General features: G+C 40.4%; 2 protein-coding genes across 3 annotated transcripts in view; one reads left to right on the forward strand and one right to left on the reverse strand.

Annotated features, from left to right (window-relative positions):
- Positions 1–25,227, forward strand: part of MGAM (maltase-glucoamylase) — a 157,206-nt gene that overhangs the window by 45,921 nt on the left and 86,058 nt on the right. The window contains exon 1 of one of the 2 annotated variants that reach the window (XM_045063082.1): positions 21,346–21,476. The exons of the other annotated variant lie outside the window; for it this stretch is intronic. The gene's annotated coding sequence lies outside the window, so the exon portion shown is untranslated. Of the gene's footprint in view, positions 1–21,345; positions 21,477–25,227 lie in introns of those variants that run through there. 2 annotated transcript variants of the gene reach the window in all.
- Positions 10,911–12,040, reverse strand: TAS2R38 (taste 2 receptor member 38). The gene has a single exon (XM_004741605.2). It carries the CDS (start codon positions 12,038–12,040, stop codon positions 11,036–11,038), a length of 1,005 nt encoding a protein of 334 aa, XP_004741662.1. The 3' UTR covers positions 10,911–11,035.

Here is a 25,227-nt window from a genome sequence, read left to right on the forward strand (position 1 = left end):
CATGATATCATGTGCTTTTTCTCTGAGGGCTAAGGGAAATGTGTGATAATGTACTTGTTTTCTTCCCTTGCTAGATGCTATGTCATCATGAAGGCCCATCTACCGTGTTTGCAGCACTGCACAATGGCATTAGGCTTCTAGGCTTGTTGGATTTTTATAATTTACTCATGAGAGTGTGGTAAGGCCTTCAAAATACTTCCAGTTAATTAAAAATTTGTGTATTATACTTTGTGTGAATTAAGTAATTTTCAATAAGGATAATTTAAGAGCTAGACCATCTCTAAAGGTGTTGGTTCCTGATTAGGAATATCTTCATATCTTTCTTAAATAACCACCCAGAAGTATGGACTGTGACTACAGTACTTCAGATGATACCTAACCACCTCCTATTTTATATAGAGTTAATTTATGTTCATATATATGATACTAATACTGTGTCATGTTAAAGTAAACTGCCACTCAGGCAAGGTGACAACCCAGAATTCATAGGATGTGCAGAATAAACCTGCTTTGGGAGCAACTAGGAGAACCCTCCATTAGAACTGTATGATGAATATCCTAACCTGAAAAGTCAGGAGATGAGGTGAGGCATGGCTGTGGAGCCTGGAGAGGGGAAGATTTAGAGTGTCAGTTTCTGGATTTAGGGTGTCAGGTTCTGGAGCCTACGAGAAGCAGCATGTAAACACACAGTTGGCTTCTACTTCATGCAGTGACTCACTGAATAAATGAGAAGTCATGCTGCGGGGGATAGTCATCCACTTGAGTAATGAGGACATCACTGTATTTGTAGCAGCTGCTGTAGCATCAGGGCAAAAAAACCCCCACTATGGTCAGTAGTCAGACTTCCTGCTCAGGTTGTCTCCGGTTGGGCAAAACAGAACCAGAGGATGGAAAAACTCTCCCCATGTTCTTTCACCATATCCTAGAAGATTTGACACTTTTAAAATCTAAATGGTCCCTTGTGACCGTGAACGTGGGGGAAACTCCCTAATCTTCCACTTCCAGGTTTAACACAGAGGAAAAGAGATCAGTGGATATGTGAGAATGCAGTCACTCAAAATAAAGTGAACATTGTGAAGAAAGCAGGCCATGTTTGTGACATAAAGTCACTATCAGACACAGGAGGTGCTAGAAAAAAATCTCTTTTATTTTCACTGAGATTTTATTTTTTTTTATTTTTTTTTAAAGATTTTATTTATTTACTTGAGAGAGAGAGACAGTGAGAGAGAGCATGAATGAGGAGAGGGTCAGAGAGAGAAGCAGACTCCCCATGGAGCTGGGAGTCCGATGTGGGACTCGATCCCGGGACTCCAGGATCATGATCTGAGCCGAAGGCAGACGTCCAACCAACTGAGCCACCCAGGCGTCCCTTCACTGAGATTTTAGAGAACACTGACTGACCCTATAAGAAGAATGTGTCCTCATATCATGAAATGGACAAACAAATGCTTTGAGATGTAGCTGCTGATGTTTGAGACAGTTAGTGACATGAAGGGTTCTGAATAGCAGATAAGATACCGCAGAAAAAGAACGAGAATATTTGAAGATATCACTAAAATGCCAATTCATAATTCACAGAAAAAGGACAAAAGAAAGAGGTAGAAGGGAATATGATGCTAGAACCAGCAGAACTTTTACATACACTGCACTTTGCAGAGGAGAGAACACAAAAGCGAATAAATATAAGAGTTGCAATAGTCAAATAAATTATAAGTAAAAGTGTATGTGAAAAAAAGCTGAAGTTTAGGCAAAATCAACGAAAAAGGTCCAAACCTACATAAACTGGTGATTTGTTTAAAAAAGAATAAAAAGTATCGCATGGAGCACTGAGTGTGGTGCATACACAATGAACTCTGGAACACTGAAAAGAAACTTAAAAAAAATTTTAAAAAAGAATAAAAAGAAAACATATTCTAGAGGGCTCTGGGTAGAAAAATCTATGATGGAAGTAAATACTAGGTTTGTTTCAGATTTTTGTTTAGAAATTCTAAGTCCCAGAAGACAAGTCGATGTCTAGAGTGTTGATGGAGATGCTGAGAACTAATAAGTAAAATACACAACAGAGTTTAATTTGAACTTGCATCCAGCATGCAGCTATATTTTGTTTGATCTGTTCAGTGTTTTAAGAAATTTGAGTCAACATTTTGAAATTTTGGAGCTTTCAACAGATTTCAAGGTATCTAGAAGTTCTAATACTGCTGAAAACACAGTCCCACAAGGAACAGTGTGGGCTGGAAGCTAGAGCAGGTGGCAGGAGTCACCAGGTCTATCTCCAGGGACTCCTCGGTGGAAGGAACCCAGTTGGTGGCTAGCATCATGCTTGCGAGGCTGTTTTTTTTTTCCCCCCTTAGAATAGAGCAAGAGTTTAAAGTCAGGCCTCTACTGAAAGAGGAAAAACAGAATGAGGCCATATGCTTCCAGAAAAATGTGAGAGAGTGCATTTCTATGTGAAAAGTAAACAATATTTTATGTATTTAAAATTCAAAGTATGTCTTTGCCAAGAAATAAAGTTTAAGTGGCGCCTGGGTGGCTCTGTGGGTTAAGCCTCTGCCTTCGGCTCAGGTTGTGATCTCAGGGTCCTGGGATCAAGCCCCACATCAGGCTCTCTGCTCAGCAGGGAGCCTGCTTCCCCCTCTCTCTGCCTGCCTCTCTGCCTACTTGTGATCTCTCTCTGTGTGAAATAAATAAATAGAATCTTTAAAAAAAAATTTAAGATGCCAGTATAAAACAAATTAGAACAATTGCTATATGGAAAAGATATCTGATGAAAATTTAGTTAACTGAAAGAAAGAACCAGAATTTCCATCGGATTAATTTCTGAATGCAAATAGAATAGGTAATGCTTTTGATAAAAGGGGGCCATAACGTCTGTTATAGTGCATTTCTGAAAGACTGTCTGTGGAGTGAAGGAGAATTTATATGACTTCAACAGAATCAAACCTCATGAATGCATGATAGCTAAAAAGAGCATGGTGTACAGAATACTGAAGATGGCAGAGAATTTTCTAGAGAAGAATGAAAGAATCTATGATATTTTATTTTATTATTTTTAAGCTACTATAAGCAATTTACTTTCGAAGTCATTCAACTGCCATCAGACATCATTCTAACTGTACATGTTCAAAAGGCTAAATGTGGTTTAGAGTATTAGATTTTTTTAAAGTTTAAATTCAAGTTAGTTAATATGTAGTGCAGTATTGGTTTTGGGAGTAGAATTTAGTGATTCCTCACTTCCATGTAACACCAGTGCTCATCCCAACAAGCATCCTCCTTAATGTCCGTCACCCATCTAGCCCAACTTTCCATCCATCAACCTACGTGTGATATTTCATAATTGTAGCTGATAAAAGCAAACATATCCATAATAATTCCAAGCAATAGTTATATTTATCTGTGGCACTGAAAAAAAGCTTTTGTAATAAACCAAACATAAAACGCAGATGTAGGATATCAGAGACAAATTGAAAATACAAATTGAGAATTAGAAATGTTTAATTTTTAGATTATATTCTCATAATTTTATAATGTTTTTGATTTGGAACTAGACCTAATACTTTTCCTTTTGCACATTACAGTTTTAGATTAATATTGTGCATTGAGATGTAATATTATGCATTGAGATATAATATTATGCATTGAGACTTTGACTAGAAGCAATATTTAATTGCATTCTGCTTCATAATGAAAAGGAGTTGTTCTCAAGTACAGATTTTGACAAATATGAGTAGAATGTTTGCCAAACAATTTTGAAATCAGAGGATATATGTTGGAAAATAATCTTTTTTAAATTTAGAAATTTATCCCATGTCATGTGTTTCACTTCTGAAAAATTTTGGCATAGAAAATAGAAAAAAAAAAAAGAAAATAGGCTATATTATTTAGTATTAAATATGCTTCCCGAAATCAGGCTTTGTGTAAGCAAGAGTGAATCTGATTTCTACAATTGTGTATCTACACATGAATGTCCCAGCAAAGAAGTATCCAAGCCATTAGTCCATTAGGTGGAGGAAGGAAAGAAGGTGCTAGGAAGGCAATACATAAAAATATGGTCCATTCAAATCATCCTCACTACCTTTTATCAGCTTGTTCCTCCCATAATTTTGTGTCCTCCAAACTTGCCAGTATTTTTTTCCTCTACCTATATGACCCAAGTGAAGACGCATTTTTCAGGATAGCTTCTCTTTTGATGGCCGCAAGTCTACGGTTCTGTCTTCTAATCTGAATTTCACTTCCTCATTTCCAAAAATATGCTGGTGTTTTCCAAATAGATAACCTGATACCAACCCAGTTGCAGGAAATTCCAAACCACACATACCATTTTCCTTAAACTCAACCCCACTTCTCTTCTCAACTTCTTTATTTTTGTTAGTTATTACATCATGCTACAACATACTCACATGCTGGAAACCTCCTCAATTCTTCCTGTCAAGCACCTATCAAGATGCTAGTTGATGATTTTCAAATCTTTCTCATATTTATTCCATCTTCTCCATTCCTACTACCCAATTCTAGTCCAAATTTTTCACTGCAGTTGAAGTTTAAATGGTTTAAACCCCTTTCCTCCTCCTCTTCAAACCAATATTAGACAAATCTTTATAAAATTACTGCTCTATTCATATCACTTCCTTATTTAAGTTTATTTCATAACCATTAACATGCACAAGTCTCAACTTTTGAGTCTGTGAGAAGATATTTATAAATTAAATGTGTGATAAGGGTTAATATCCAAAATATAACAAAGAAGCTCATACAACTCAAAAGCAAAGTGATTAAAAATGGGCAGGAGGACTTGAATAGACATTTTTCCAAAGCAGACATACAATTAGTTAACAAGTACATGAAAAGTTTCTCAGTATCACTAATCATCAGGAAATGCAAATCAAAACCATAGTCAAATACCATTTCACACCTGGCAGGATAGCTACTATCAAAAAGGCAAGAGCTAACAAATACTGGTGAAGATGTGGAAAATTTGTGCCCTGTTGGTGGCAATGTAAATTGGTACAGCCACTGTGGAAAAATAGTATGGGGGCTCCTCCAAAAGTCAAAAGTAGAACTATCATATTATCCAGCAATCCCATTTCTGGGTATATGTTTAAAGAAAGTAAAAACAGAATATCAAAGAGATATCTACCTTCCCATGTTTATTGTAGTTTTATTCACAATAACCAAGGCATGGAAACAGCCTAAGTATCTATCGATGGATGAATGGACAAAGAAAATGTGATGTGTTTATTCAGCCATAAAAAAAGAAAATCTTGCAATTTGTCACAAAATGGATGGATCTTCAGGGCCTTATACTAAATAAAATGAGTCCGATGAAGACAAATGTTGTATGATCTCACTTCTTTTTAAGATCTAAAATAACTGGACTCATAGAAACAGAGGGCTGGGTTGGGGGGAGAGAAATGGGGAAAGTGTTGGCCAAAGGCTAGAGACTTTCAGTTATAAGATAAATAAATTCTGGATATCTAAAGTACAACATGGTGACTATAGTTAACAGTGCTATATAATATACTTGAAAGTTTCAAGGCAGTAATAATTGAATATTTTCACCATAACCAGGAACAGCAACAAAATGGTAATTATGTGAGATGGGGGATGTGTTAACAAACTTTATTTCAGTAAACATTTTGCAATATGTATGCATATCAAATCATCACATTGTACACCTTATTATTATAAATGTTATGTCATTTATATCAATAAAGCTGGGAGGGAATGTAATATACTGAAATTTGTGAGATATGACAAAAACATGTTAAGTGGAAAGCTTAAAACTTTTAATATTTGTGTTAAAGCAGAAAAAAAAAAGATTTAAAATCAATGATCTAATTCTCTGCCTTAAGAAACTAAATCAGTTTCTTTGTGAGATTAAACCTAAAAAAGTAGAAGAAAGGAAATAATAAATAATAGAAAATAATCAATAAAAAATACAAGAAGTAGAGAAAAATCAAATGAAACAAGAAGTTTATTTCTTGGATATATCAATAAATTGATAAATCTCTACCTAGATGAATTAAAAAGAGAACAGAATTTAACAAACTTGGGAATGAAAGATAGCAAGACAAGTGCTATAGACATTAAAATGATAGTAAAGGAATATTATGATCAAATTTATGGCAATACTTTAAAAACTTAGATAAAATAGAAAAATTCTTTGAAAAATACAACTTACCAAAATAGATACAAGAAGAAAGTATACTGGACTAATGAATCATTGGGCACTATATAAAAAACTAATAATGTACTACTTTACCTTGGCTAATTGAAATTTAAAAATAAATAAATAAATACATAAATAAATAAAGGATTGGGATAGCTAGTCATTAAAATAACTTAATAATACTTTATCTATTAAGTAAATTGTAACTATAAAAATTTGGAAAACCTCCCTGAATAGGAAATTTCAGTCCCATAAGATTTCTGATTAATGTTATCAAATATTTAGGGAAAGATAATACCAATTTTATACAAAGTCTTAAATAAAATTAAGATGGAAGAAACATTTTCCAACTTGTGTTATGTCAGAATAACCCCTGATACCAAATTTGAAAAAGGTATTAAATATATACAGAGAGGTTACTATTCTTCATGAACATAGATGCAAAAATTCTTAGCAGTGTATTAGGACATCAAATAGAGCAATATATAAAATAATGATACATCACGAGCAAGTGAGTGCTTACCCCAGGGATATAAGATTTATTTAACATTTAAAAATTTTCAATGTACATTTTTATGTTAACAAAATAGAGGAAAGAAATTACATAATCATCTCAATAAATACAGAGAAATCTTCTGATAAAATTCAGCCCCCATTGATAATAAAAATTTCTACTGCACTAGGAATAAAAACAAATTTTCTTAATCTAATAAAACAGATCTATAAGAGATCTATAACTAACATTGTACTTAATGACAAAATTACTGAATGTTTCCTCCCTAAGATCAGTAATAAGTCAGTTCATATATTCACATTAGTACCAATCAATATTGACTAAAGATCTCAGCCAATGAAATAAGGTAATACATAATATAATAAAGGTAATAAATAATATAAAGGACATAAAGATTGGGAAGGAAGAAGTAAATCTGTCTCTGTTTGCTCATGACATGATTTTTTTGTTTAGATTTTTATTTATTTATTTGACAGAGAGAGAGAGAGGGGGGCAGTGAGAGAGAAAACACAAGCAGGGGGAGTGGGAGAAGGAGAAGCAGGCTCTGCTGAGCAGAGAGCCTGATGTGGGGCTGGATCCTTGGACCCTGAGATGTTGACCTGAGCCAAAGACAGATGCTTAATGACAGAGCCACCCAGGTGCCTCTCATGACGTGATTGTTTAAGTATAAAATTTCAAATAGTCTACAACTACTAGAACTAATAATTAAGGAGAGTCTCAAGATACCTGGTTAGTACACAAGAATCAATTACATTTTTATATACTAGCAGCAAATAATTATAAAATGAAACTTTAAAATAAATTCTGTATATTATAAGGTTATAAAATGTTAAGTACTTAGGGATAATTGTATCAACAGATATGCAAGACCTCTGTATTAAATGCTATAAAACATTGCTGAGATAAATTAAAGAGTTAAATAAATGAAGATATATATATCATATTCATAGATTATCAGACAGTATTTTTAAGAGTCGTTTCTCCCCAAACTGATGTCTAGATTTAACATAATTAGAATTCAAAGAGGCTTTTCTTTTTCATTTTTAGAAATAAATGAATAAGCCCCAAATGTGTCATTTTAGATTAGCTTAAACAAATCTGCAAAAGAAAAATGAACTCTAAAGAATCACAATATTTGGTTTCAGAATTTACTATTAATCTATAGTAATAAAGAAGTGAGGTTTTGGCGAAAGGATAGACAGACAGATCAATGGAATACAATAAAACCAGAAAACCAGAAAGAGATCCATGAATATATAGCCCTATGTTTTCTGACAAAGGCGTTAATCCAATGAAGGGAGGGAAGACTTCAACAAATGGTAATGGAGTACCTGAATAGACATATGGGAAAAATAAAGTTCATCCCTGCTTAACATTAGATACAAAAGTTAATTCAGGATGAATTATAGCTCTAAATATAGAAGTGAAATAATAGAGGAAAGCATAGTAGACCAATTTTGCATTTTAGAGGCAGGCACATATTTCTTATAGAGGACACAAAAAGCACTAAGTGTTAAAGGAAAAAATATGATAAATTTGATTTTTTCAAAATTCAAAATTTCTGATCATCAAAAGATAGCATTAAGAAAATGAAAGGGAAACCATAGTCTGGGTTAAAATAGTCACAATACATGTATCAGACAAAGGACCTGTATACAAAAAATCAAAAGCTATATATATAAAGCCATATATATATATATATAATTTATACACACACACACACACACACACTCACACTCAAATGCTACCAAGCTCCTATAAATTAATAAAACACAACTCAATATAAGAGGGGTATCAAATATACTTAAATGATACATTTTTTTAGAAGATCAAACAAATCAAAGTTACTTTACAATAGAAGATATACAAATGGCCAAGAAGCACATGTGCTCCATATCACTAGTTATGAGGGAAATGCAAGTTAAAATCATAATGAGACACCGTTCACTCCATTAAAACAGCCAAAATTTCTAAAGACCGGGAATATCAAATGCTGGTAAGAATATGGAACAACTCTCTTACATTGTTGTTGGGAGCATAAAATGCTAGAATAGCTTTGGAAAACCTCTTTGTAATATTCTTATGAAGTTAAATATACATCAACTTAATGACAAGTAATTCTACTCCTAGGTGTTTATCTAAAAGAAATGAAAAGATGGATTTAAGAACATTAATTAAAAACTTCATTCGTGGGGCACCTGAGTGGCTCAGTTGGCTAAGTCATCTCTCTGACTCTTGGTTTCAGCCTGGGTCAAGATCTCAATGTCATGGGATCAAGTGACCGATTCCATGATCGAGTGACCGATCCCACGGGTGACTGGCTCCACCCCTGCCCAGGAAGCCTCTGGAGTTTCTCTCTCTCTTTCAGTCTCCCTCTGCCCCCTCCCCAACTCATGCTCTCTTTCTCTCTCTAAAATAAATAAATAAATCTTTAAAAAAATTCATTATAGCCCCAAACTATGACCAATGCACATGTTCATCAATGGTGAGTGGAAAAACAAGCTGTGGCTCATACACCGTTAAGGATGGATCTCAAAGACATCATGTTGAGCAGAAGTAACAGAAACAAAAGAGTATTTACAGGATTTATACAAGAACAGTTAAAAAAAAAATCTATGGGAAGAAATTAGTATAGCGTTGCCCGTAGGGGATGGGGATTGACTGGAAGAGAGTACTGGGTCTTTCTGTGCTGATGAAATATTGTACGTCTTATTTGGGGTGTTGGTTACACACAAGTGTACGTTTATCAAACTTCACATTGTACATTGTTGTACATTTAGCATCTGTGCATTTTGCTGTATGTAAATTTTACCTAAACACAAGTAATACTATGAACAAATAGTGAATTTTAGTTAGTCCTTTTTTTGCCTTTTGCAGTGCTGTAGGATGGCAATTTCAAAACCACATTCTCTGTATTCTAGGTGTCAGCAAATGAACAAATATATTAAGCGTAAGTGGAATATATTTCTCATGGTTAGAGAAGGGAGTTACAAATGTGTAAAAAGGAAAACTAAAGTGAACCGTTTATTTTTGGATTGGAACTGGAGGTATCTGTGTGAGGGAGTGGAGAGAGAAATGGGGCAAAACATAAATAATGAGTGAGTGTCAGTAAAGGTAAATGGGAATTCTGGCAACTATAAATTTGAAATTTTATCAAAATATAATTTGATAAATTTGTTAAAAACAAAGCCATGTAGAGGAGCAAGAGGTAATGAAGACTAGTTCATAGAGAATTTATGCAAAAAGAAAGAAAGCAAAATGCTTTTCTTTCTTTCTTTTTTTTACATTTTTTTTCATTTATTTATTTTCAGCATAACAGTTTCATTATTTTTTCACCACACCCAGTGCTCCATGCAATCCGTGCCCTCTATAATACCCACCACCTGGTACCCCGACCTCCCACCCCCCCCCCGCCACTTCAAACCGCTCAGATTGTTTTTCAGAGTCCATAGTCTCTCATGATTCACCTCCCCTTCCAATTTACCCCTACCCCCTTCTCTCTAACTCCCGTGTCCTCCATGCTATTTGTTATGCTCAACAAATAAGTGAAACCATATGATAATTGACTCTCTCTGCTTGACTTATTTCACTCAGCATAATCTCTTCCAGTCCCGTCCATGTTGCTACAAAAGTTAGGTATTTGTCCTTTCTGATGGAGGCATAATACTCCATAGTGTATATGGACCACATCTTCCTTATCCATTCATCCGTTGAAGGGCATCTTGGTTCTTTCCACAGTTTGGCGACCGTGGCCATTGCTGCTATAAACTTTGGGGTGCAGATGGCCCTTCTTTTCACTCCATCTGTATCTTTGGGGTAAATACCCAGGAGTGCAATGGCAGGGTCATAGGGAAGCTCTATTTTTAATTACTTCAAGGAACTTCTCTAACACTTAAATGTATTTTCTCATTTTTAAAAAATTATAAGTGGCCATGATAATTGGACAAGCATTATGAGACCCAGGAATATAAGAACAGATTTAAGAAACAGGTTTAGAAAACACGTGGAAAGCCAATCATGTTATCCTGGGGTTTATATAGTATTTGGTAAGAGGTGATTTGCCATGGTTTGGTTCATAGCAAAGCACAAATAATCTGTAGTATACAAAGCATTTACACTGAGTACATCACCTCTCTATTTCATTCTTTTTCAAAACAAACTTGAAGAACCCATGCACGTCATTCTTGCCTCGGCCATAGATAGAGCTTTAATTATTTTATTCTACTATGGATGGGTTCATTGACATAAACTGAAGAGACTCTCACTTATGCCTACAGAAGAAACTGGAATAGGTTTCTGAAGGTTTTATGAACAATCAAAGGCATATTCATGAAGAGCCCATTTTGTGCCTGCTCTCAGCATAGATCTGGAGTCCTGGGATCTGCCCTGTGGTCTGCCCTTACCTTTAGGCTGCTCTGAATCCAGAGTAGAATGGTTTCCACAGCTCTCCTTAGCTTTGCATTGCCTGAGATTATGATTGCTGCGTGTATCGAGGGACAGGCTGCTAAGATCCCTACACATATCATTACCCCGATCTTGTTGCGCCACAGCATCAGTAAAGGCACTGAAATGAGGGCCGCACAGAAGGACACCACGTAGAGGCAGAGAAAGGAGATGAGAGATCTGAGTGCTTTGATATGGGCCTCCAGGCTGGGGTCATGGGAGTCCTTAGATTTGGCCTTCATTGTCCTCATGTGCCTCCCCAGAGAGACAATCAGCACCCCAGAAGAAACCAGAAAAAGCAAGAAAGGCGGGATGGACCCCAAGGTGCAGAAGATGAAGGAATAATAGAAATTGAGTTTTGTAATTTGCAAATTGAGTTCTGTATTATTCATGAAGAGCGTAGTTGTGAACCCAAAGCCTGATCTACTAAAAAAATCCCCCAAACAGATGAGAGTGCAGATGGAAGAGAAAACCATGGCGCCCAGGAGCATCTGGGGGACCTTCCTGGAGACCCAGCTTGCCAAGCAGAGCAGGATGGTGTGAGAGAAACGGACAATCTTGGAGCAGTAGAGAAGGCTGAGACAGGTGGTGAGCCACAGACCAGCTTGGTTTGTGACCATCCAGAGCATGACGATGATCTGGTAGCTGAGGCTCAGTGGGTCCTTCATGCGCTGGAAGTATATAAGCTGAAGGGCATCCAGGAACAGCAGCCCATGCAGGAAAAGCCGGGTGAGGCTGAGACTCAGAAGGATAAGATCACAGTTGCTCAGTGGCTGCCTCCTCACCACGTCCCAAATATTCACCAAGAAAATGAAGGTATTGGTCAGAATCCCCACTGCAAACTCCAGGGCTGAAAGCAATAGAAATGCACACTTGACTTCATAGGACACAGTTATGACAGGAGTCAGAGTCAACATGATGTCTCTTCTTACTTGGTTAATCTAAGGCTCAACATACCACCCAGCAGAGAAGTGTCAGTGTACATTATAAGCCAGGACCTCTCCTTCACAAGGCATCAGGCTCTTTCCCTGGATCTTTCCCAAAGTGAGGACATAAGAATTTCTGACAGCAAACTTAGAAGAGGGATATATTGCTGTTTTGGAATATCTCTTGGACACACACAAGGGCTCATTGTAAGAGCAGAGGACTGACGGTTCTTTCTTTTGGGTGATGCAGAAGCTTTTAATAAACCTAGGTGTGTCCATACAACATCCTTCTCAGAGGGCTCTGGCACAGCATCAGGGATGCAAACAAGACAGGGTCTCAGTTTTCCAAGTCTGGTTTTGCATGCCCATCTGGACCTGCATGGGAGAAGGGAGCGGGATTTGCTTATGGGTTTGAAGGGAACTGGCAACAGGCAAAACATATCTTCTTAATGAACTAAGGTTTGAAATGGTGCCTCTTTCCATTGACCTGCCTTCTTCTATCACCTCTGAGGCATGACTCTTATCATAGACTTTGTTTTTCATGTGGATGAATGCATAGTTCCTCTCCTGGCATCAGCACACATTAGTTAAGACTGCCGTTGCGAAAGATTTCATTCAAGCATCATCATTATGCCAAGCACTGTGCTGGAATGAGAAGCATTACTGTGAATGAGGCCAGCACCTACCACGAAGGGAGTGGGCAGGGGGTGGTCTGGCCCAGATTATTGCAGAGGCCTTTTAACTGCTCACTCTGCTTTCCACGCCCCACTTCCTTACCCCATTTTCCTACAAAGCAATGGTAGTGATCCTGCTAAAATACAACTAAGATCATGTCATTGCTCTGTTTAGGGCTTTCAGGGCCTCTTATTTCTCTCACCATAAAAGCAAAGTCCTTATGGTGGCCTGTGTATGGGTCCTGCATGCCTAATCATGTCGTCTGCCCCTTCTCAGATGTCGTCCGTGATACCTGCTTCCTCCTTGGTTCCATACCAGCCATATGGACCTCTTTCATGTTCTGTGAACTTCCCACGCATGGTCCCACCTCAGAGCTGCTCTGCTTGCCTTTCCCATTGCCCAAATTGCTTTACCCACACATACCCAGGTGTCTCACTTTCTTCTCCAAAGTCACCTTATCAGAGGGACCTTCCTGATCATGCTAAGAATGGCACCCCATATCCACATCTCAGATGCTAGTGAGCACGGTTACCCCATTCTGTGTTCCTGCCTGACCAGAGCATGACGATGATCTAGTATAAGGGATTATATCCTAAACATGACATACTCTAATATACTAGGCTGTAATTTTGAAGTCTAGCTCTCTCTTAAACAGTTCCGAATATCTGATGTGCTTGGGCTTTCTGGCATCTCTAATTCTCCTTCATCTCTAAAGGAGTTTGAGCTGATTTTACAATCCCTTCTCTAAGCTTTGTAAAAATTCAGGCTAGCTACTCAATGGAGATTTGGAAAGCCTATCATTTAGAGACCAGATGTTGTTTTATAACATTTCTGCCTGATCTGGTGCTTTTTCCCCCCACTCTTAAAAATGTTTAAACTTTTCCAGTTTTGGGGCGCCTGGGTGGCTCAGTTGGTTGGGCAACTGCCTTCAGCTCAGGGCATGATTCTGTAGTCCCGGGATCGAGTCCCACATCGGGCTCCTAGCTCTGCCAGGAGTCTGCTTCTCCCTCTGAACTTCTCCCTCTCATGCCCACTCTCTCTCTCTCTCTCAAATAAATAAAATCTTAAAAAAAAAACCAAAAAAACAACTTTTCCAGTTTTTTTATTGTTGTCCTTCATGCTTCATCCAGCCACTCACTCATTCTGTGGGGTGAACGATGGGGAAAAGGAAAAGAGAAGTTGAGTGGTTGGTTTGCAATCTGTCATATGGTAACATTTCCTCTAAGACGTGGAGCTTTCCACCTCTGCACCTCTGCTTGCTCAGCCTCCTGCCTCATTGGCCATTTTCGCTAATGTTTCACAGTCTTGCTTTGGGCAGTATGCCCAGGGAGCGAGTTCTCAGTTCCCTAAAGCACCTAGAGGAAGGGTGCTCTGCGTTGAGAGTCTCTGGAATCAGGAGCCTTTGGAACCAGGGTCTCTTGGGTTGAGGCCTGGCTCTGCCACTTCTCTGTGTGACCTTGGCAAATGATTGAATCTTCTATATTTATCCCATATGAAATGGAGATGACCATCAAAATAACTCTTACCTCGGAGGATTGGGAAGCTTACCCGAACTGACACATACAGCATGATCGGTGTTGTGCTTGGTGCATGACATCTGAATGTGAATTATAGGACCACTGCATTATCTTAGCACTCTCTCTTCTAGATATGTAGCCAATGGAAATGAAGCCAGTACCTCGAGGAGGTATCTGCGCTCCCATGATCATGGCAGCATTATTCCCAATAGCTGAGATACGGAGACAACCCAAGCCTTTGTCACGGATGAATGGATAAAGAAATTGTGACATATAGATACAATGGAGTATCATTCAGCCTTAAAAAATGAGATCCTGTCATTTGCAACAATATGGATGAAACTGGAGGACATTATGTGAAGTGAAAGAAACCAGTCACAGCAAGAAAAACACTTCATGATCCCACTTATATACGGAATCTGGAAAGAGTTGAATTCATGAAAGCTGAGAGTCGAATGGTGGTTATTAGGTGTGTGGTGGAGGGGGTGATGGGGAGATGCTGGTCAGGGGGTAACTTACTCTCAGGAAGTGTGGAGGCTGAGGATAAGTCCCCATGTCTCCAGTGTCCCCGGATAATTGGACAAAGAAATGGGCCCCAACAAACTGGGAAAGTCCTATAATCATTGGTATTTTCCCAAATGTTCAAACCAGTTTAGGACCCAGAATCCTCCTATCATTACTCAATAGCCCCCACCAGAGGGCGCCAGACCACTGTGAGACCTGGAATTCCTGGCCCATTTACCCAGCAGGTTCAGCCCAGTCATTGACTTAATCTCAGGAAAATGTGGCCCCATATTCTACAGAATTGAAACTGTAGATTCCACTCACTACTTTAGAGTAGGATGAGTATCCCTTAAGCTCACAGTTACCCTCTAAAGACCAGAATGCTACTTCCATTTCATTGACAGAGTGGAGTTTCAAGACGGTGAGATAGTTCAGTATCTGCCAGAGGAACTGAAGGGCTAAGTGAGAAGTTGCATTTCTAATTCAAATTCTAATTCTAATATTCTGACTTCATGTTTGATGTTCTTTCCTCTAAGTCTAGCTACGGATCTGTAGACTGGGGTGTAATGGATATCCTTATTTGGGCAAAAGGCCTGGTGACATTCTTTCCAACCGGATTCCTATTTGAATGGGTTTATTTTGGGGAATGGCAGTTGAGTCCTTGTGAACTACCTCAGGGTAGAGGTCGAGGTCGAGGGAGGGATGAACTATCATCCCATTCTCAGGAAAGGTAGAAAAGTCGGATCTGGTGGGTTCGTATCTCAGGAAACCACTATTCTGGCAGGGAAAGAGGTGGAGGGATCTCTGTAGGCTTGGTTAAGAGGACTGAAAGAAAATGTCTGTCTACCCAGGAGGTTAACATAGCGATTAGCAGTGTATAAATATAAGTATAAGTGAAATTCCTCAGAATTTGTTTGAGTATATCTGGGTTGAGGCCTTCTTTGATTCCTTCCCATAGACTTCCTACATCTTCTTTGCTACAAAATGGTGATTTTGTCCATAACACTATCGTAGCACTTACCATATCGATCAAAATACGTATTGGTTTACAAGTGCGTATCCCCACTTACACTGAGTTACTCAAAAGCAGCGATTATATATTATTCATTCTTTGCTCCTCATGGTATATGACATACAACTAGATTTTTGTTCATTTATTTAGTCATTCGCTTTAAATCCAAGGCAGTGATATGATCCCTTGGGCTTTCTTATGAATGAAGTACATAGGCCCCACTTGAATGTAGATGAATTCACTTCTGGAATTCAAATGTGTTTTCCGTGCTAAAGATTAAAGGTTGTAAGTATCTCATTACCTGCTGGGTAGCCATTTAGGAAAGCACTCATCATAAAGATAGAAAGAATTAGGCAGTGAAATTTGACCTGGTAACAACTGGAGCCACCAGAGCATAGACAGGGTTCTGACAGATACGGTGTTTGTCATTAGATCTTGTTCTCGATCTGGTCCAATGGGCTTCTGTCTGAGTCCAAAGGATATATTAAGTAGCTTCTTTTGGCTGCAAGGAGTGAAGAGTTATTTGGGAGATCTCCAGTAATGCAAGTTTATTATAAGTTAGACGAGATCAGGGAGGTCAGTCTCAGCAGAGAACTTGTGGGAGATGCAAACTCTTGGGCCTCAATTAGAACCATTGAACCAAAATCTTTGAAGGTGGAGCCCAGTGGTTTGTGTTTTGACAAAGCCATTCAAGTGATGCCAATGTACACTAAACTTTTTTTTTTTTTTGGGCTTTTCTGATCTGGCTCTTTCTTTCTTTTTTTTAAAATTTTTTATTTTTTATAAACATATATTTTTATCCCCAGGGGTACAGGTCTGTGAATCACCAGGTTTACACACTTCACAGCACTCACCAAAGCACATACCCTCCCCAATGTCCATAATCCCACCCCCTTCTCCCCAAACCCCCTCCCCCCAGCAACCCTCAGTTTGTTTTGTGAGATTAAGAGTCACTTATGGTTTGTCTCCCTCCCAATCCCATCTTGTTTCATTTATTCTTCTCCTACCCACTTAAGCCCCCATGTTGCATCACCACTTCCTCATATCAGGGAGATCATATGATAGTTGTCTTTCTCTGCTTGACTTATTTCACTAAGCAACTTAGCAAACTCAACACCCAAAGAACAAATAATCCAATCAAGAAATGGGCAGAGGACATGAACAGACATTTCTGCAAAGAAGACATCCAGATGGCCAACAGACACATGAAAAAGTGCTCCATATCACTCGGCATCAGGGAAATACAAATCAAAACCACAATGAGATATCACCTCACACCAGTCAGAATGGCTAAAATAAACAAGTCAGGAAATGACAGATGCTGGCGAGGATGCGAGGAGAAAGGGGAACCCTCCTACACTGTTGGTGGGAATGCAAGCTGGTGTAGCCACTCTGGAAAACAGCATGGAGGTTCCTCAAAATGTTGAAAATAGAACTGCCCTATGACCCAGCGATTGCACTATTGGGTATTTACCCTAAAGATACAAACGTAGTGATCCAAAGGGGCACATGCACCCGAATGTTTATAGCAGCAATGTCCACAATAGCCAAACTATGGAAAGAACCTAGATGTCCATCAACAGATGAAGGGATCAAGAAGTTGTGGTATATATACACAATGGAATACTATGCAGCCATCAAAAGAAATGAAATCTTGCCATTTGCGACAACATGGATGGAACTAGAACGTACACTAACATTTAACCCCTGAGATAAAAGGGCATTAGGGATTTCCAGGATCCCAGCAGTAGCAACACCTCAATCTGGGGAATGAACTAAACTCTACTCAGAATCCACATCATCTTAGCAGGAAGACTTAATTGCCATTCACTTGACGGCTCATACATAGTGAGATTCAGACTGTCATTACAAGTATTGGGGCGCCTGGGTGGCTCAGTCGGTTGGGAGGCTGCCTTTGGCTTGGGTCATGATCCTGGTGTCCTGGGATCGAGTCCCACATCGGGCTCCCTGCTGTGCAGGAAGCCCGCTTCTCCCTCTGCCTCTGCCTGCCACTCTGCCTGCCTGTGTGCTCTCTCTTTGACAAATAAGTAAAAATAAAATATTAAAAAAAAGAAGAAGTATTAAGGAGGGGACATATGGCATGGATCACTGGCTGTTATACACAAACAGTGAATCATGGAACACTACATCAAAAATTAATGATGTACTGTGTGTGGCTAACAGAACTTAATAAAAAAAAATAAAATACACCCCCCCCCCCGAAAAAAGAAGATAAGACTTGTTAATACTTTCAGATGGCACATAGCCAAGAGCTCCCAATCCCAGCTCTGCCAGTCACCCCTATTACATGAGAACAGCAGTAGAATGGGGGTGTAGGGTATATATTGGTTTATTAAAAGCTAGACCAGCACCTGAAGAGTCTGAAGGCAGAGATTTGTATAGTACAAGTTGATTTGGAGCGCACAGTTGACATAGGCAACGTCCGCATATCCAACTTGCTGCTCTGCTCATGGTGGATATTGCTAATTACCTACACTCTTCATTACCAGCAGAACCCCTGTGATATTGGGTTGTCAATACTCCATCTAAAAATAAACTGCATTCCTATCTTTCATATAGATAGGAGCAGCATTTGGAACACACGGAGACATTATTAAGTAGACTATTTTAGAGACGCTTGTTGCCTTTTTTTCCTTCTGTGCCGGCACGTTAATGTTACAGTTGGAGCTCTGAGCATGAGGGAAAAGCCAAGAGGATTGCAAAGGCCTCACCCTGAATTTTTTGAATACTTAGAGCCACACCAGCAACTACTCTGCTCCAGGTTCTCCTTCCGTGAGAACGGTCATCTCCTTATGGTTTTAAGTCAAAAGGCGTGGGCCACCATTACTCTTGCCCACAAGAAGGGCCCTGGGAATCTATTTTCCTGTCTAAGCACGGAAGTGGAACGGAGGCAAGGGCAGCCCGGCCTCTGTCTAGGTGTGTTTGTCAGAGAGAGGCAGCGAACAGGAAGTGCAAGAGAAGAGATCAAAGGAAGGATGTCTCCACTTCCTGCATTTTAAAGCCCATTTTGTCCACTCACGATTGCCAAAAGGATGTGGGAAGAGTGGTACTGGTATAGAGAGAGGAAGTTCAAGATTGTCTCACTACAGCTCTTATTTTGGATTCTCTCTCTGTACATTTTACTCTTTCTACTAACTGATCCTGCTGCAAATTCTCTCTGTGTCTCACACTCAGAGAATCTAAGTTGTCTTGTGAACACACAGCAAGCTTCTTCGTAAGAGGCTGGTCGAAATAAGGACTTGCTGTCTTGGGATTAGGGGCTTATCCCTGGTGAAGGCATGGGATCTGGCGACTCAAGGATAAGATCACTTCCTTCAGCAGGGAGCTGTGGAAAGGGATTCCTTTAGAGGGATCTCTGGGCCCCTTCTTAGGCTTCATTTTGTCCACTAAAATGAATTAAGAAAGAGGAGGTTTTCAGTAAAAGCCAGATAGAGCTGTAAGACATTAGATGAGAACCAGTCCTGTTCAGTTTCTCTGACACAATAAAGTAGGACAACAATGGGCAGCCTTGGCACCATGAGGGTTCATATCCAGCCGAGACAGGGAGATCCTGTGGACATGCTGATTCCCAAAGAGCGGAATGGAGAGGGAAGCACATAGGGAGAGAGGCTGCACCAGAGAGAGGGCAGTGGTGAGAGAGAGAGTCTGTGCATGGCTCTAAGGTATTGTCAGTGCCTTTTTTTTTTTAATTTATTTTTTATTTTCAGCATAACAGTATTCATTATTTTTGCACCACACTCAGTGCTCCATGCAATCCGTGCCCTCTATAATACCCACCTCCTGGTACCCCGACTTCCCACCCGCCGCCCCTTCAAAATCCTCAGATTGTTTTTCAGAGTCCGTAGTCTCTCATGATTCACCTCCCCTTCCACTTTCCCCCAACTCCCTTCTCTCTAACTCCCATGTCCTCCATGCTATTTGTTATGTTTCCTGTGGCATTCTTTTCACTTGTTTTGTCCTGGGATGGAGGCCAAGGGGGAAGCACATTCACTAGCATCTCATCACAGGTGAAAATTTCTGTAAAACTTCATATTTCATGTTGAAAAGTATCATGTAAATTTGCATGCTATTACTTTATGCCGTCACATTTTTCATCATTCAAAATATTGATCCCAATTACTCCTTCTCCAATGATCTTAGACTAAAATGGAATTTCCCAGAAAATGTGTGGTGTTCCTCTCAGCAGGTCACCACATAACCCTGGGTTACATATATCCCGATCTTAAAAGTACACTTCTATGGGAATGCCAAACGATCCAGAGAGACACTGTGGGGATTTGAAGGTCCCACGATTATTACAAGTGGTTGTAAAAACCAGCAAAACCCAGCAGGAGGATATGTTCGAGGGGAGTGTTTAGAGATTTTTGGTGAAGATACTTACTTTGAACAAAGGGAGAAAACTAAGAGCCTGTGGTAGCAGAGACTGGTTGCCAGGCATGGAAATGCACAGAAACTATCTGGAAGAAAGGATGATGGTGGTGGCGGCGGCGGCGCTGGTTCGTAGTAGAAGAGGTGGTGGTGGTGATAGTAGGGAGAGTATCTTGGTGGAGGTGCCAGAGGATCAGATGACATTCAGTTGCACCTTGGTCTTCACAGAAACAGGAAAAATACTGGCAGCGAGTCTCTGCTGTTCCTTCTTTGGATCTGAGCAGTCTCTCATTTCTGCTACTTCCTACGTGCCTTTTCTCTCCTCATCTCAGTAAACAAGCATGTTCAGCAAAACTTTAATTTTTCTCTCCCAGGAACATGACATGACCACACAGACACAGCGCCCAGTGCAATGTGATTCAGACTCGGTGTCTCAGATCCTAATCTCTGGGAGAGAGAATCAGAGGGAATGAGATGGGCTCAGTCGGCTGGGACCCGTCGGTCAGGGCTTTGCTGGACTCCCTTATAGGAGTGGGCAGGTGTTCTCCAGGCACGGGCAGGAAAGCTGTGGGGGAGCCCATGGGACTCTCTAGTTCCAGATGTGGGCTGAAAGAGAAGGGGCTAGCTGTAAGGTGAGAGTGGTAGAGGTTGGTAACTGATGGGATCTGAGAGTGTCCACTTTGGGAGACATGGTAGAGAGTGAATTTGGAATTGGCCGACTGAATGAATGACTATTTCGTCTGGAAGAGAAATTCTGTATTTACTGAATTATTTACCGACTTCAGACTCCGTGAACATCCAGAATGCTCTATTGAAATGTCTGTGAGCTCCACTCTGCCACAATTCAAGGGACCTTTTGCAAGTCATCTTTCTTGGTTTGTTTCCTCATTTTTACATGGGGATAAAATACCTGCTTTATGACATGCAATTAAAGAAATAGTACAGGTTAAAGTGCTCTGAGAGCTACAAGGATGGTACAATTGATGCTTTATGACTGACACGTGAACACTAGGTAATGTATTATTCTCGACAACTCTCTCCCTGGACCCACACCTGTGTGTGCCCGTGTTTCTGTCTGCAGGGGTAAGAGGTAGGAAGGACGCCCGCCAGGAGCCGACTGCTGACTAATAGATATTTCCCAAGGGAAGGAAATGCTGTAATGCTCAGTACGGGTTGCCCATACTCCCCACCACCTTTCCTCTGAACCCTTCTGGGCAGAGAAATTACTCCTACCCCACACAACTCCTCTTTCTCCTTTCCAGGTAGCCTCGCCAAGAGCTGATACTTGGAACAAAAGAAGGAAAACCAACTCAGCTGCAATAAGAAGGAGGTACAACTTAAAGTTTGTGGGTTGTGGTGAGCACGAGAGGTGACTTGTGATAGGAAGGGTGGAGATGGCATGTAGCCTGTGAGTGTGAGCGCCTCGGAGTGCGTGTGCGCTTGTGTGCGTGCAGGGGTGGGGATCGTCTTGCAGAACAAAACTCTGAGCCAGGACTGGCTTTCCCCCACTGGTCTGGGGAACCAGTTTGGTGTGGCAGACGTGCACTGGTCTCTGTTGTCTGTCAGTGGTCCGTGGAGGAGAGAGCCCACTGCTTCCGTCCCCCGCCCCGTGAGGCTCTTCCTGGTGGTTGATGAACTGAAGGAAGAGTTCTATTAGGATCTAGACCAGTGCCACTGCTTGCTGGGTTTTACTTGACTTTATTTTCAGAAAAGACCACTTAGGGAGAGACTGGAAAACTGACCCTGGATGTCAGTCATTTACCATCGTGGCTCAAGCTCAAAATAATATTCTGATGTGCACATCATCATCTTTAATTTATAGAAAAGGCAACTAACTTGAGAAAGTTTAAATGACTTCCCAAGTCTGTAGCAAGTAAACAGAAACTGATATTCAAGGACAGGCTAGTTGGATTCTTTCTGTGACACCAGATGGGGGTCATTAAACCACCATCTGAAGATTTTGCATGAAAACACATCTCCAAGAGATGACTTTTCTTTTTTTTCTTTAATTTTTTTATTTGTTATTTTTTCAGCATAACAGTATTCATTGTTTTTGGTCCATGCAATCCGTGCCCTCTCCAATACCCACCACCACCTGGTTCCCCCAACCTCCCACCCCCCGCCCCTTCAAAACCCTCAGATTGTTTTTCAGAGTCCATAGTCTCTCATGGTTCACCTCCCCTTCCAATTTCCCTCAACTCCCTTCTCCTCTCCATCTCCCCTTGTCCTCCATGCTATTTGTTGTGCTCCACAAATAAGTGAAACCATATGATAATTGACTCTCTCTGCTTGACTTATTTCACTCTCCAACATTGTTTTCAACTGTTACAGATTAATAGGCTACAGGGACACTGTCAGCATTATCTTATCCACCCCTAGTCTACTGCCAGTAAAGTGCAAGCAGGTGTGTATTTTCTGTTCTATAGAATTTTCTTCCCATCAGTGAAAATATGACAATGCGTTTGGTGCTAGGAGGCTGGAGTCAGCCTCCTCTGAGCCGGTGCTCAGCCAGCTCCTCTCAGCTCAGCGGTTAGAAGGGGCTCCTCACCTGGGTCTGGCTCTGCTGGAGCCTCTGAGGGAACTCAGCCAGCAGGGACTTTGATGAGTGGCTAGCACTGCTCGGAACTCTTTGGGGTATATACATCTAGTGGAACCCTATCTTCTTGAAAGTATTGTTGCTTTAGTAGCTGAGAAAAGGGGAAGCATCCACATGAATCGAGTTAGAGAAATTTCATGGCGAAGTGAGTTTAAACTTGGCTTTGCAATGAGCGAGGTTCATGTAGGAAGACAGAGGACAGAGACATTTCTGGTGGAATCTGCACCAAATATGCAGAAACAGCAGTGGGCTAAGCTTTTTGGTGAATGATGAAAAAAAAATATTGGCATGGTAGGATCAAGAATGGTAAAGTGGCTTTAAGGAGAAAGAAGAGCTTGAGATTTATCCTGAAGAACAGGCTGTGACTATTTTGGGGTCTAGAATGGAAGCCAGAATGAAGCGTTGTTTAGGGCAGGTCAGCAGATGTTCTCATCAGTACTGGCGAGGTGACTCACTGCTCTCTTGATCTTTAGGGCATGACCCTGGAGATCTCAGGGTGGCCTCCAGTGTGCCACTCCAATGGACAGGCCACTTGTAGAGCGTCCAGAATTCCCTACTGAGAGGTGCTTGCTCTGCATGGAGCTGTGGGGAGACCAAATATCCTGACTAAGGTAGTAAAGGGACAGATAAGCCAGCATTTTGAGTCCTGGGCAGAGAGCTCAGAAATGGATTTCACACTTATGACTGCTCTGGGCAGTTTCTTGTCTGTGATGGTTCCCTGTTGGTAACAGGCTAGAGTGGGACTCCACGAGGGGACTCCAGTGTGCTCTGCCAATAGTGTCCCTGGCTTTCCCACAACCGTCTTCCCCGTCTCTCTCTTTTCACTGCAGTTTCTAAGACGGGTCCCATTCTCTCTAACCTCTGAGGCTTGTGTAGGCTGATCCCTCGGCTCAAAATGTCTTTCCTTCTTCCCTGTTCATTCCCATCTATCCATGCCTTCGGTTTCTTTCTTGTCCCTCCCAGTTGTGGTCTTTGCCTTAGTCAGTGCCGTCTTGTCTTCTGTATGGCAGTCCCTGGACTTCTACCTTCTCTTGGCTGTAAGGTTATGGAAGCACTGCTCACATTCATGTCCAAGTGCAGGTTTGACCACACTGACCAAGTTTGCATTCTGGTTTCACTCTTCCTAATTACAGAACTTCATTCAGGCAAGTTGCTGTTTGTGTCTAGGGTTTCTAGTCTGTGAAACTGGAGTGACAGCTGCTGCCTCACAGTGCAGCGATGAGAAGGAAGTGGAATCATGCATGTGAGTCATTTAGCCTAATGCACAAGAACCGTGCCGTAAATGTTGCTGCTGTTGCTCTTCCAACAACACTTGCTTATATCACACATATACCTACGTGCTGAACTGACTTGTGTTTAGGAAGGGGTTAGTGTTATGTTTTCAGGGATTGGAAGCAAGGACGGGGGTCATGAAAGTCTAAGTAAGGGTGATGTCTAAGGAATAGGGAGGAGGAGGTGTCGTCATCACGTTACTGGATGAACAGTCTCCATGGCTCCCAAGTAGACACGAAAGGCAGAAAGCCAGTGAACTTGCAGGGGACAATATATATGTATTTTTCTTTGCATAAATCCAGCTGAAATGTGGCCTCTTTTATTTGTTTATTTATTTAACAGACAGATCACAAATAGGCAGAGAGAGAGAGAGAGGAGGAAGCAGGCTCCCCGCTGAGCAGAGAGCCTGATGCGGGGCTTGATCCCAGCACCCTGGGATCATGACCTGAGCCGAAGGCAGAGGCTTCAACCCATGGAGCCACCCAGCTGCCCTGTGGCCTGTCTTTTAAGTATAAAGTGAGATCACAAACCTCAGGAGTGTTAGAAGTACCTATGAATTTGGTTCCAAGAGAAGCCATAGTTTCATTTGTATCATATTTTGAAGAGAAACTCAAGATACTATTTCCATTTATTACTACTTTGAGATTGTAGTAGCTGTTAGACCTATTGCTAGATCTGTTAGCTAATACATCACTAAAGAAAAACATGCATTACTATATTGCAATTAAAAATATTCTAGTAAATAATTCATTGGAATTAGTTTCCTCTGTATTCTTTTTAAAATTTTTAAAAATTTTTATTTAAATTCAATTAATTAACATGTAATGTATTATTAGTTTCAGAGTCTTTCGTATCCATAGTATTTTGTCTCATTCATTTAAAAATGTAATTCTAGGAGAGGTCCGTAGGAAGTGCGAGACTGCCAAAGGGTCTCCCCCCTGCCACACACAAAAATGCTTGGGGACAGCTCTCCTAGAGACAAAGAAAGAAGAAAACTGCTCTGAAAACATTTTCAGAATTATTTCCTTCAAACACAAGCCAGCAGATTGTGCTAGTAAATGTCAAACGGGAGTCTGGGATGGTTTATTTTTTGCTCTTAATCATCTACATGTTGAGTCCGTCTGTGTTCCTTTGCTAGGCACCTGAGTGTGATCACTGCTGAAAGTGCATTCAGCACCTGGAGGGGTCAGTGGGGGTCAGGATGATCACCTCT

Source organism: Mustela putorius, unplaced genomic scaffold (assembly GCF_011764305.1).
Source record: "Mustela putorius furo isolate JIRA1106 unplaced genomic scaffold, ASM1176430v1.1 tig00003845_pilon_pilon_pilon, whole genome shotgun sequence".
Lineage (NCBI taxonomy): Eukaryota > Metazoa > Chordata > Mammalia > Carnivora > Mustelidae > Mustela > Mustela putorius.

Bases quoted from the DNA above. Each gene is read 5' to 3' on its own strand.
- TAS2R38 (XM_004741605.2), bottom strand. From the start codon at position 12,040: ATGTTGACTCTGACTCCTGTCATAACTGTGTCCTATGAAGTCAAGTGT.